Source organism: Sarcophilus harrisii, chromosome 2 (assembly GCF_902635505.1).
Source record: "Sarcophilus harrisii chromosome 2, mSarHar1.11, whole genome shotgun sequence".
Classification (NCBI taxonomy): domain Eukaryota; kingdom Metazoa; phylum Chordata; class Mammalia; order Dasyuromorphia; family Dasyuridae; genus Sarcophilus; species Sarcophilus harrisii.
In genome coordinates this window covers 474,965,219-474,978,478 of record NC_045427.1, presented here as the reverse complement: position 1 = coordinate 474,978,478, position 13,260 = coordinate 474,965,219, and the positions used below count along the sequence as shown (strand labels likewise).

General features: G+C 38.5%; 1 protein-coding gene across 1 annotated transcript; it reads right to left on the bottom strand.

Annotated features, from left to right (window-relative positions):
- Nucleotides 1–4,446: 4,446 nt before the first annotated feature.
- Nucleotides 4,447–10,992, bottom strand: CCL22 (C-C motif chemokine ligand 22). Its single transcript, XM_031954561.1, has 3 exons — nucleotides 10,857–10,992; nucleotides 9,461–9,584; nucleotides 4,447–6,106 (listed from the first exon to the last, which is right to left on the bottom strand). The coding sequence occupies exons 1-3, from the start codon at nucleotides 10,924–10,926 to the stop codon at nucleotides 6,013–6,015; spliced, it is 288 nt and encodes a 95-aa protein (XP_031810421.1). The 5' UTR covers nucleotides 10,927–10,992; the 3' UTR covers nucleotides 4,447–6,012.
- Between the last annotated feature and the right edge of the window lie 2,268 nt (nucleotides 10,993–13,260).

The following is a 13,260-nucleotide window of genomic DNA, read 5'->3' as shown; positions in this document are numbered from 1 at the left end:
AGGATCTGACTTCAAATCTGGCCTCAGACACTTATTAGCTGTGTGACTCTGGGCAAGTCACTAAACCCAGTTTGCCTCAATTTCTCCTCTGTAAAATGAGCTGAAGAAGGAAATGGAGAACCATTCCATATCTTTGCCAAGAAAATGGGTCTATGAAGAACTGAACACAACTAAAATGGCTAAACAACAACAAAAACATGGTGATCTCGATGTCTCTTCCAGATGTAAGATTCTATGATTCTAAATCAGACATTAATTACTTCCCTTTTTGCTCCTGAACTTACTTTCTAAAACTTGAAGGGAAGCCCCCTAGTCCTAGCACATGAGGGTTTGGTGAATGTGCATCCATTCCACTCCAACCCCAACCAGGTTCAGAGCTATTAGGATTTCCAGAGAGAACAAAAATTACTTGGGTCAGAAGCCAAGGGCTTGGGAAATGGGTGGGGTCGAGATAAAGGATATTGAGTGGCTGTTCATAAATAAGGTGATTTCTATATTCTTTCCCCTATGTCCCTACCTCCTGACTTTTCTGTGTCCAAGAAGCAGAAAGACTCCTAAGGCCTCCAGACTAGAGCCTGAGAAAAATGCTTCACTGAACCTGACACTCCTTTGTTGACACAGAAAAAAGGGAGAGGTTTCAGAGGAAATCACATGTTTTCTTCTACTACTTGGCACTGACAGGTTCAGACTCTAGTCTTGGGGTGGGGGTGACGGAGCAATGACAGGGCATTGTACCCCTTTCATTCCACAACCATCCTTATCAAATTGTAAAAAATAAAAGGAAAAGCAAGCTTGAAGGAAAAATATAATGTCATTTAGAGTAAAAAATGCCCTATGATTTGATTTTGGGGAAAGGGGACAAAATGCTAATGGTAAGAAGAAGTTGGATGGTCCATTTTCTTTCTCTATTAAAATAAGGGGATTAGATTAGAATGATGTCTAGGGTCATTGTAGCTCTGGAATTTTATCTCCTATGTTCTAAGGTGCCTTTCAGCTCTGACATTGTGTTCTATATAGTCTAATGTTCCTTTCATGTCTATATCCTTCAGCCTGAGATTTCTTCCAAATTTGGTATGCTGTGTTATAATATCCCTTTCAGCTCCTATGTTCTATGTTCTAAGGTCCTTTTCAACTTTGACATTATGTGTTTTACATTGTAAGGCCCCTTTCATCTCAACATCCTTTGACATAAGGTCCCATCTAAATCTGATATTCCATGTTACAATATCTCTTTCAACTCTGAAATTCTGTGTTACTGTATAAGAGCTGTCACCTCATGGAGCATTTGTTGGCCCCCTTGCCCACTTACAGGAAAGGATTTGAGCTTTGGGATGGTGAAGTCCTTATTGGTCTTGGTCCAAACATATCAATGGTACTGGTGACCTTTTTCTTGTTTTTCTGCCAGAAAGGAAATTGCTGCTCTACTTCAAACATGATACCATTCTAAGTGAGGGCAAGAAAAATATATGACTTTCTAGGGGGGGAGGTGCATGGAGAGGTGGTGAAATAGAATGGGATCCACAGGAGGAAAGAGCTGATTTCTCAATCTATTAAAAGTATGCATTCTTCCTTATCTGGATTGTTTTATGGAAAATAGGGTATTTAAGCTGAATTTTAATGGCAAGGAAGGGAAGAGGGAAACTGAAAATGCTAAAGAAAGACTAATTGGGACTTTCAAGATTCCTAAAATTAGTGTGGTCAAAAGCTCAAGTGAGGAAACTGTATCTTTGGAGAGGAGGGATAAATTCCTGTACATGGGAATTTATAATTTAAATTCAAAAGTTCCATTTAACTCTAGCATTCTATGTTCTAAGCTCCCCACAAGATCTGATAATTTTTATTTTAAAGTCAATTGAAACTCATCTTTATTGTGGTGAGGCATTAGGTCTTCAACATCTCAGTGTGAGTGAGCTGAGTTATATTATTTGGTAAAAGAGGCTATGGAGCATTTTTGGTAGATATAATAAGGATTTCACAAGATAAAACTCCATGGGTAGGTGCATTAGTTAATATAAATAGTCACATTCTTGATCTCATGTTGAAATAATATATGGTAGAATTAATTCCAGTTATAAATAGATTGTTTTGTTGAATTCACTTACTAAATTATTATTTTAATTTATATATTTCTCCTCCATTTAATATTTCCTCTTTAAAAAAGACTTCAGCTTGAGATCAAATCTCAGTGCTAAGGACCAGAGGATCATAGATCTACAGTTGAAAAGGACATTAGAAGTCAAATGGCTTTATTTTACATATGAGAAAATTAAGGTGCAGAGAAATTAAATGTCTTCCTCAAGCAGAAAAACCTGGGAAGAATTATGTGAACTAATATATATCATATAATATGTATTATATATCATATCATATCATATATAATATAACTGAGAACCTTGGTCTTATCTCTGGGCCATAAAATTGGCATGTGTATAACATGAAGAACTAGATAAATGTGCTTCTTTGCTTCTGTTTCTTTGTTAAATTCTCTCAGAATTTAGACCACTTGTAATGGCATTACAATTACAATAAACTTTGCCCCTTGACCAGGAAATGGATCCCCAAACTTTTGGAGTCTCCTTTCCAATCTCAACATAATGATCAACCACAATTCCAGAAGATTCATGATGAACCATGATGCTCCCCTCAGATGGAGGAGGAATAGACTCAAAGTGCACCTTGAAGTGTATATACATACCCACAAACATATATGAATACATACACATGTGTGTATATTTATGTATATATGTATATCTCGTTATATATGTCTGTGTATATATTTAGACATAGCTTATGCACAAATTTGTTTTGCTCGACTATATGTTTTGTTAATCTTGCTTTTTCAGAGAGTGAAAGAGATGAGGAAGAAAATTTGAAATTCAAGTTTTTTTAAAAATTGAATTTTTAAGAAAAGTTTTCTGCCCAGAGTCATATGACCAGTAAGTGTTAAAGGCAGGACTTGAATTTGGGACTTTCAGGCTCCAAGTTCAGCATTCTTTTTATTATATGTAGTACTCAGATTCAAATCCCAGCTTTATCATTTACCTCCTATTTGACCTTAGGGAAATAATTTAGCCTTTGTGGGTTTCAATTTCCTCATCTGTAAATCAAAAGAGAATTGAGAGAATGTTGGATTTGAAGTCAAAGGACTTGGGTTCAAATTTGTATTCTGCACTTCATGGTCTGTGTGACTTTGGATAGGTCACTTCATCACTCAGACCTTGGTTTCCTCATATAGAAAATGAAGCAGTTGTATTAGATGATCTTTGAAATCTCTTCCAGGCCAGAAATTCTGTGATTCTAATTTACCCACTTTTCCCTAAAACACAATTCACAGAATACAAGTAAGGAACATAAAGTATCCATAAACTTTTTACTCCATCTCCGTGGGGAGTGTACAATTGGGTCTGGAACGGTGGGATTAGGGAAGGGAAACAAGGTGAGAAGACAAAAACACGGACATTCTAATATGAATTATAACATTATAAATGCATTATTAGGTCAGTCAAGAAAGGTATGGGAGATTCAAAAAAAAAGAATCTTTTTGCTGGGGAGATCCAATGTCTCATGAAGGAAATGGAAGCTGAATTAGGTCCTAAAGAGGGGATGGATTTCAAAAGGTGGGTGTGGGAGGAAGGGGAAACCATTTAAGGGAGGAGGGATAAGCTTTCCAAAAAAAAAAAAAAAAAAGCTTGGGGATGGGAGTGCCAGCTTCCTTATCCCCACTTCCATAGCTGAGGAAATGTGAGATTTGGAGGGACAACGGACTTTGCTCCTGGCCACATAGCTAGGAGCATTGGAGGTCTCCCGAGCCCAGCTGCAGGGTTTTTGACCTACAGAAGGTAGTCTCGGAGGGAGGAGGAAGGTAGGTCGGGGCCTGTGGGATCCACAAGCACCCGCGCAAGAATTGCCAGGGTATGACATCCCCGCTCACCCTTGGCGCAAAGCGCAGACTCAGAGGGCCTGGGTTTGAGGCCCTGCTTCTGCATTAGGTCCCTGGTCACTAGCTGGCTGTTAACAGAGCATGAATTACTGTAAACAATCGAGAAACCAGCAGAGAGGAACGCTGAAGTAATTATCTCTTTAAATGAACCTTTAGATTTTGATTAGGCCTTTTGTTATACTAAGTTGGCCTTTATTGCGGCAAGTCTAGGCCGAATTCCTCTCCTAGAGTTCTTTGCCTTGACAAAAGCATCCTAACTCCGCAGGTGCTGTATAAACAGAAAGCCAAGTTATAATGTCACCCAGAGAGGTTATTTTTCTTCCAAGAGGTTCCTGGGGATCCTGTGACTGAAGAGAGCGATTAAGAGAAATCTCATGATGGCCAGAAAGGGAAATTAGATTTGCTGCCTGACTCCCTGCTAAACTCCTTAGTTAGGAATCTAGCCCACCTTATGGCATGGTAGGTTCATTAGGAGACTGCCTTCTCCCCCCCCCCCCCCCCCAATGTCTTTTTCCTAGTTATAGCTAACTTATTAGCCTGCCAGTCAATGGAGTAATCCCACAATTCTTTACAGGTTCATTAGGAAATGTCCATCTTATGGCAGCAAATTCACCTGCCTTAGGTATCTTGCTCCTGATTAATTGTGAGTTCTGCTAGGGAACTTAGCTCTGGAGTTTCCCTCTCTGTTAATGGTTAACTCCTTTTTGGAACTTAGCATGCTAAACAATGACAACAATAAAATCTTTGCCTTTTGATTTGCAAATAGTCTAAACCTACATATTCTTTTGAGATATCTCGAGACAATAGCCTGAAATACCAAAATATTTTTTGGGATCCAAAACCTCCTCTACCTAACATTTGATGGTTGCATGGGGAGACCTGAAACCCCGATATATTTGGGGGAGTCAATGCTTCTGCACCCTACACCCCATCATTTGGTGGCTAACCCCTTCACTTCTATGATGTTGGGAAAATCACTTCACTTCTCTAGAAATCAATATCCTCACCTATAAAATGGACTGAATAATCTCCAAAGTTTTTTCAGATCTAAATCCTATAAAGCTATGAAAAGAGATCTCTCCCTTCTGAATAATTCTATTAGTTATTTTCAGAGTGCAGTCAGGATCTCAGTACTGGTCCTCTTTCAAGGATTGGGCAGCAAATCTAGTTTCCCTTTCTGACCATCATGTCCTAGAGGAACCTGGAGATTTCTCTTAATTCTCTCTTCAGTAATAGGAGGATTCCTAGGAACCTCTCAGAAGGTACTAGGATTTGTACCCTGGGACCCAAAAGTTCCCAGTCAAACCCTACTCTCATCCTGAGAAAATGAAATTCTCTTCCATTCAGGTGTCTAAGGTGCTTAAAATAAATTGGTCATTAGAGATTTTCTTCTTTGGGTTAGTTGTGTCCTCTTTTAAAATGCAATTGGCTGGAAGTGACAGGAGGGGTGAGATGATAGTACTGTAAACATATAAAGCCATTTTTAAGTAATTCACACTCATGCTTTAATTATTGGATCATTTGTTACAGGCCTTAACTAACCGAGGAAATGTTTTTGGAGAGGAAGGAAGGAATCATTTTATACTATAAGGGTTTGAGAATTAAAAAAAATTTTTTTTGGATAATTCTTTCAATATAATTGGTTTCCTTTGTAATCCTATGTATTTTATTTTATGCATTTTAAGCCACTATTCTGAGATGAATTCCATGACAAAAATTAAGGATCTTTGCCACAGGACATTGGAGGAGAAAGCAGGACTGGAGGTGGCTTGTAGGGGGAAAAGGATAGCAGTTATAGGGACACTGGACCTCCAGATTAGGGGAAGACCCGAGGAAGTGGAGTAAAAAAGAGAGAAAGAGGAATGGGAAATGGAAATGGCAGATATAATTGCCGGACTTTAAAACAGAGGTCACACTGGTTGATCTTAGCCTATTTCTTCTGGGCATGGCCCAACCCTGTACACAGCAACTATACTGATTCTTCCATATAGGATGGAGATCAAGGAGGCGGCATCTAGGAACAATATCTGGAAAAAGAGGTCTTTGGTACTTTCATAGCAGAGCTGGAATCCTCATGTTTTTTTCTTTTTGATAGTCTTGATGGCATGTTCTACCCAGGGCTTCTGAGAGTCTGCACAAATCTTAAGATTTCTTTTTGTTACCAGGCTAGAAAAAAGAAGAGTTAAAGAAATGTCATCAGTGAGTGAGATCTCAGCTTGTCCAGAATTCAGCATTTATTAAGTCCCTGTTGTATGCACAGTATTCTGTCGTCTCCTAGATACAAAGTGTGGTAGAGGGAACAGTGAGAGGGACAGGTTAGTTTTTAAAATACTTATTATTTGAAAAATAAAAATAACTTTCAAAAAAGAAAATAAAAACAAAGTGACTTTGTAGGTCCCCCTTCTCTCGCTCAATTTCTCCATCTGTAAAAGGAGGGAACTGGATTAGATAGGACCTTTTAGCTCTAACATTTGAAGTTGCAAAGTTTTTTTCATTCTAAAATTCTATATTCTATGTTAGAATTCTATATTAGAATTCATATAAATTCTGGGTCAGTCAGTCAATCAGCACTTGTTAAATGCCCACCATGTATCAGGCACTGTATCCTCAGAAATAAGGATACCAAGAAAGGTGAGGAAGTCCTTGCTCTCAAGGAGCTTATGGTCTAATGAGGGAGACCATGCAGACCATGTACGGACAGTAGCTTGTACAAGTGTGCACATATCTACAGCACCTTGGGGCTTACCAAGCATTTTCCTCACAACAATCCCAGAAGGTAGGTAGCATAAGTACTACTATCCCCACTTTACAGATGAAGAAACTGAGGGTCAGAGAACATCAGTAACTTATGTGCCCAAGATCATATCGCTACTAAATGGTAGACTCAATTCTCTTTCTCCAAATCTAGCCCTTGCTGTTTCTTTTTCTGTCTCTGTCTCTCCATTGCATCATTCCACATCTTAGATCACTTTCAGCTCTTATGTTCTAGGTTGAACTGTTTTTTTTTTTGTTTTCAAAGCCTCATTCTCTTCCTCTCTTATACTGAGAAAGAAAGAAAAACAAAACTATTACAAATACACATAGGCAAGACAAATTTCTGCTCAATCTAATGTTCTTGATATTAAGGTCTCTTCTCTGTTTTAAGTCTTAAATAAATAACTTTGTCACTTTTATTTTCTTACTTATGACGTAATATATACATACAATAGACGAAAATGCAAAATTTGTTTTAAAATAGTCACAATCTTATTGTAATGCTCTTAATTTTATGGGCTAAGGTTGCTTTCAGCTCTATTTTTTTTCTATTTCATGTTCTAAGATTTTTTTCATATTCTAAGGTCCCTTTTAATTCTGACATTCTGTGATTTTACAAAAACAGAAGCCTTAGGGCATGATCTCAAGGGTATTATCAATGATACAATAAGCATGAGAGAAGCCTTGAGGCAGTCCTCATACCTGTAGGAGGACATAGAAGTAAACTAGATCAAGAAGTACTGAGTGGCCATCAGATAAAGGAGCCATCCAGAGGAGGTCAGGGCTAATCTGGGAAGGCTTTCTAGAGGAGGTCACTTCAAAGCCTGACAATACCCACTTTCAGAATAAATTGATCCTGAGAAGGAGATGGGGATTCCTAGAATTTGTTATCAACTCCGTCTTGCCTCACTGACCAAACCCTCTTGTCTCCTCAGGTCATAGATTCATCAATTATTTTTACTTTAAATTGTTCAATTGGAAACTGAGGTAATTCCTATTAAATGGGGAATGGCTAGACAAGTTGTGGGACAGGAATGTAATGGAATACTATTGTGCTCTAAGAAATATTGAGCAGGCAGATTTCAGAAAAATCTAGAAAGACTCACATGAACTGATGTTGAGTGAAGTGAGCAAAACCATAACACTGTATACAACAGCAAATAACAGATGATCAACTACGACAGACTGAGCTCTTCTCAGCAGTACAACGATTCGAGACAATTCCAAAAGACTCATGATGGAAAATGCTTTCCACATCCAGAAAAAGAACTCTGGAATATGACTTCAGATTGAAGCATACTGTTTTCACTTTTTTTTTGTTCTGGGTTTTTTCCCCCATGGTTTTCCCCTTTTGTTCTGTTTCTTTTTTCATGACATGACTAATGTGGAAATATGCTTGACATGATAGCACATGTATAATCTGTCTCAGATTATTTGCCCTCTTGGATAGGGGGGAGGGAAAAGAAGGAGGAAGAATAAATTGAAACTTAAAACCTTAAAAAAAATGAATGTTGAAAACTATCTTTACATGCAACTGGAAAAAATAAAATACTATTTACCAAAAAAATTCTTCTTGAGTTCCAAATTCTTCTTCTACATTCCCACCCCCTCTCATTGAAAAGGCAAGGAATTTTATATTGGTCATACAACTGCAATCATGTGAAACATATTTCCATGTTAATCATGTGCCACTCCCTACTTATCTATCTACTTATCATAACCCACCCACTGGAATAATCTGTCAGTCAATAAATATTTATTAATTATTGCATTAAATTATTAATGTAATTATTATTAATTATGTCATTATATTACATTATAAATGCAATAATAATACAATATTATTATATTCCAGGCACTGTGTTGAATGCAAATACAAATAAATCAGCCAATCGTGCCCTGACTATATAGTGAGGGAAGATAACTCCCTAAAGCACAGTTGCTCTCCAGAGCAAGAACTGGGCTGCTTTCCATATTTGTATTCTTCCCTCCTCCCCTATCCAGCTTTACCCAGAACAATGCCCAGCACTTAAAAATGCTTCACGATGCTTATTAAGCTGCATGGCTTTGCCCCCTACTTCTCACAGCTCAGCCAGTGACCCAGAGGAGCCTTCTACCCCAGAAGGCGTCTTCATCACTGGCTGGGACACCTGTGGGCTGGGAGGCAAGCACACCACAGCACCTGCACCCCAGGAAGGGAATTCAGACCAAGCCAGATGGGACTGGGCTCCCTTGTGCTTGTCAGGCTTCAGACAAACCCTTGAGGGAGTCTGAATTTTAAGCTGGTCCTAGGATTCTCCATCCTAGTGCTGAAGGAACCTCAGGTATACCTCAACAAACTTATTTCTTCACAGTTTAGGAAGCTGAGGCCCAGGACCATCAGCACTTGCCTAGCTGAGTGAGTCCAGTGGTTGGTCACTCCATGACAAGGACTGGGGAACAAGACTGAAAAAGTGGTTAAGAGGTCTGGGTACTAGTCTGTTCTTGAAATCCAGCTGTGTTGTTGTGAGTGAATGAATTCTCCCTCTATATATCTCAGTTCCTTTATCTAAAAAATAGAAACTTGCAGAGCTGGCCTAGGCTGCATTCCTACCCCAGTCCCTCGGGGATTATTCCAAGTTTATTCCAAGATTATTCAAGAGAGAAACATCTTGGCCATTTGCCAGCTACAGATGTCCCCCAGCCTGTGGCCAAGGTCACCTCTGCCATGAACTTCTCCCAGTCCTCAATTGCTTCACAACTTCCCCTGGGAGAAGAAGTACTCACATCACTCCAGGTTTCTGACAGGTTTTAGAGGTGAAGTAGAAATAATTCAGGAACTTCAAAGGTATAGGAAATCCAACGAAGTTCTTGCAGCAAATAGTGTTTTCCATGTTTACTCCATAGGGGCCTGCCAGGAAAAAACCAGAGCTCTTATTTCTAGGTTATTTTCTGATTTACAAAGTGCTTTCCTCCTGATGACCTTGGGAGCAGATGTTATTAACCCCTTTTTGCACATGAAGAAACTAAAGGTTTCTAAAGAGGTGAAATGACATGAACTGGTAAGTGGTACCGACCAGGATTTGACTCCTAAGTCTATGAGTTTACCAGGGTGCCACTGCAGAAAATGCAAAGAAACAGTGACAAACCTGGAAGAGAGAGAAATTAGGTGAGAAGTTCATTTAATTTCTTAAAGTTAATTTTACTGGCATTTATCTGGCACTTTGCCTATGTTATTACTATTTCTTCTTTTTCTGCTCCTTTTTTTTTGAAGATGGTAAAACTTTCTTGTATTTTATCATCATGATCACCATTGTGATTTACTTCATACTTAATCTGCTTGCCTTGCTTAAACATTGAACATTAAACATTGAAGATTCAAAGATGAACAAGAAACCATCAGTTTCCAGAGGAGAGCTCACTATTTCTCAAATCAAGGAAATTCTATGTGGTCATGTGTCATTCCATAATGCTCTTCCACTTTTAGGGATATTTTGTTTTGCCCTGAGCAGTCCTCAAAGTCTTTGGTCTGGAAGGATGGATAAGATAGTTGTAGATACAAGGCAGGACACACTAAGAGCTCAGGTCTGATAGAGCTCAGAGGAGAAAGAGGTCACTCTTGGGTAGAAGGTGTCCAGAAAAGTTTCATAGAAGAGAGAACACTTGGATTGAAAAACAAATGGGATTTCAATATGAAGAAAAGGAGAGAGAATATTCACAGGAGAAGACACAAGTAAAGGTAAGAATCATTCGATGGCTCTATTGTTCTATGGTATATGAACAAATTTGAGAAGATTGGGAAACGAACAAAAAAAGAAAAAGAAAAGGACTAATCTATTGCTAAAGATCCATACCATCCAGACCTCCTCGATGGTCCCTCCTGAAAACAAATCATATTCTCCTAAACATTCAGGCTGAAAGTCCTTCGAGTCCTCCAGTATAACTCCTTCATGGAACTCAAAAAGCAGAAGGAACTTTAATCAAAGGGAGAGGATTAGCAGAAGCAGCAACAGAACCAGAACCAAGATCTCCACACTTGCAATGCAGCGTCCTTACTGCTAGGCAGTGAAAGCATTTCTCCTATTTCTAACCCTTGCCAGAAAGGGGAAAAGGGGGAATCTTTGTTCAGAGACTTTGAAGACCAAGAACCCCTTTCCCCAACATATCTCAGAAGCTTCTTTACCTGCTTGAGTGACTGGAAGAGCTGTGCCCAGGATCAGGGCCATCAGCAGGGCTGCTTGGAAGTGGAGCATCTTTCTCTGATATCTATCCTCCCCCTGAACCAGTTATCTCATTAAAGAAATGAAGAAGGTCTGTCTGATATTTAATGTCCCCAGCCTGACCACTACACCCACCGCCCACTTTAAAGTTTTTAGTCATCGAGGAGCCCAAAATATTTTTGACATATAAATTTCGAAAGGGGAACTCACTACTTCCTTCCAAATTAAGGAAATTCTTTGACCAGGTAGCCATCCCATAGAGACCTTTCTATGGTGATGGGGTTTTTCTTTGACTTTGTGTTACCAGTAACTCGAATGAAATAAGCATTGAATAAATGCTTGCTGAATGATTGAATGAATGGTAGTAGTCCTTTATACAGCCATCCCATTTCCAAGAGTCCTGTATAAAGGGAATTCTATCTTTCCATTGACATAATTATCTCCTCTGAGAAATATGATTGGGATAAGTCCCCAATTTCTCTGAATCTCTGAATGGGGTAATTCTTCAAATTATAAATGGGCTTTTTTTCTGTTGCCTATCAAATAGTTATTGATGTGTGAATGAATCTTTTTTTTATTTTATTTTTTTATTTAATAGCCTTTTATTTACAGGTTATATGCATGGGTAACTTTACAGCATTAACAATTGCCAAACCTCTTGTTCCAATTTTTCACTTCTTACTCCCCACCCCCTCCCCTAGATGGCAGGATGACCAGTAGATGTTAAATACATGAAAATATAAATTAGATACACAATAAGTATACATGACCAAAACGTTATTTTGCTGTACAAAAAGAATCAGACTCTGAAATATTGTACAATTAGCCTGTGAAGGAAATCAAAATTGCAGGTGGGCATAAATATAGGGATTGGGAATTCAATGTAATGGTTCTTAGTCATCTCCCAGAGTTCTTTCTCTGGGCGTAGCTGGTTCAGTTCATTACTGCTCCATTAGAAATGATTTGGTTGATCTCGTTGCTGAGGATGGCCTGATCCATCAGAACTGGTCATCATCTAGTATTGTTGTTGAAGTATATAATGATCTCCTGGTCCTGCTCATTTCACTCAGCATCAGTTCGTGTAAGTCTCTCCAGGCCTTTCTGAAATCATCCTGTTGGTCATTTCTTACAGAACAGTAATATTCCATAATATTCATATACCACAATTTATTCAGCCATTCTCCAACTGATGGACATCCATTCAGTTTCCAGTTTCTAGCCACTACAAAAAGGGCTGCCACAAACATTCGTGCACATACAGGTCCCTTTCCCTTCTTTATAATCTCTTTGGGATATAATCCCAGTAGTAACACTGCTGGATCAAAGGGTATGCACAGTTTGATAACTTTTTGAGCATAGTTCCAAACTACTCTCCAAAATGGTTGGATTAGTTGTGTGAATGAATCTTAATCAGATATATTAGGAAAGCTTCATAAGTAAAGGTAGACTATGGTGAATTTTTTTGTAAAGTGAACTTTTTTAAATTTTAAATTTTTTTTAAAGTGAACATTTTTTTAAGTGAATAGCCACTCTCATAATTTATCTGTTTGTGTTTATATTCTCTATGTATTACATATTTATTCCCTTGATCTTCATCAGGAAAAAGATAGGTGATAGCTTGATTTGGTCAATTCATGCCTTTCACAAGTATGAACACTCAATTCCTCCTCAGCAACCAATTAAATTAAATTAAATTTTGTCTAGGGGCAGCTAGATGGCTCAGTAGATAGAGTGCCAGTCCTAGAGTAAGGAGAACCTGAATTCAAAACTGATCCCTGACACACACTAGCTATTGTGACCTGGGCAAGTCACTTAATCCTGTTTTCCTCAGTTTCTACAGCTATAAAATGAGCTGCAGAAAGAAATGGCAAACCATTCCAGTATCTTAGCCAAGAAAATCCCAAATGGGGTCACAAAGAGTCAGACATGACTGAAAATGACTGAATAACACAAAAAACAATTAAAAGGCTTTTCTTTCCCTCAAATATGTAAGCAGGGAAGCCACAGAATGTCTGTGCATATCCTGAATGTCCTTCTAATATATATCATCTCATAATTCCAGAAGCAGGTTCAACAAGCCCCTTGCATGGGTTGGCAGTAGGTAAAGAATATTATGTGTACTATGAGGACTGGCCCTCCACTGGCCATTACAGAAATACTGGATTTTCTTAAATGTTATTCCTGAAATAGTAGCATGGTATAGTGTAAGAAACCCTAATAACTGAATAATGCAGGAGCTGAAGGACCTGGTTCTGATCTCAAGCCTCTTACTAATTTGCAGGGTTGTCAAAGTAAATCACTTCCTTTCTGGGCCTCTATTTCTTCCTCTGTAAAATGAAGGAATTGATCCCTTTCAGATCTGACAGT

Excerpts from the sequence above, each read along its gene's own strand:
- CCL22 (XM_031954561.1), bottom strand. The coding sequence starts at position 10,926 with ATGCTCCACTTCCAAGCAGCCCTGCTGATGGCCCTGATCCTGGGCACA. Across the intron at positions 9,585-10,856 it reads TCTTCCAGTCACTCAAGCAG|GCCCCTATGGAGTAAACATG; the intron begins GTAAAGAAGCTT and ends TTTTCCTGGCAG. Across the intron at positions 6,107-9,460 it reads TGTCAGAAACCTGGAGTGAT|CCTGGTAACAAAAAGAAATC; the intron begins GTGAGTACTTCT and ends TCTTTTTTCTAG.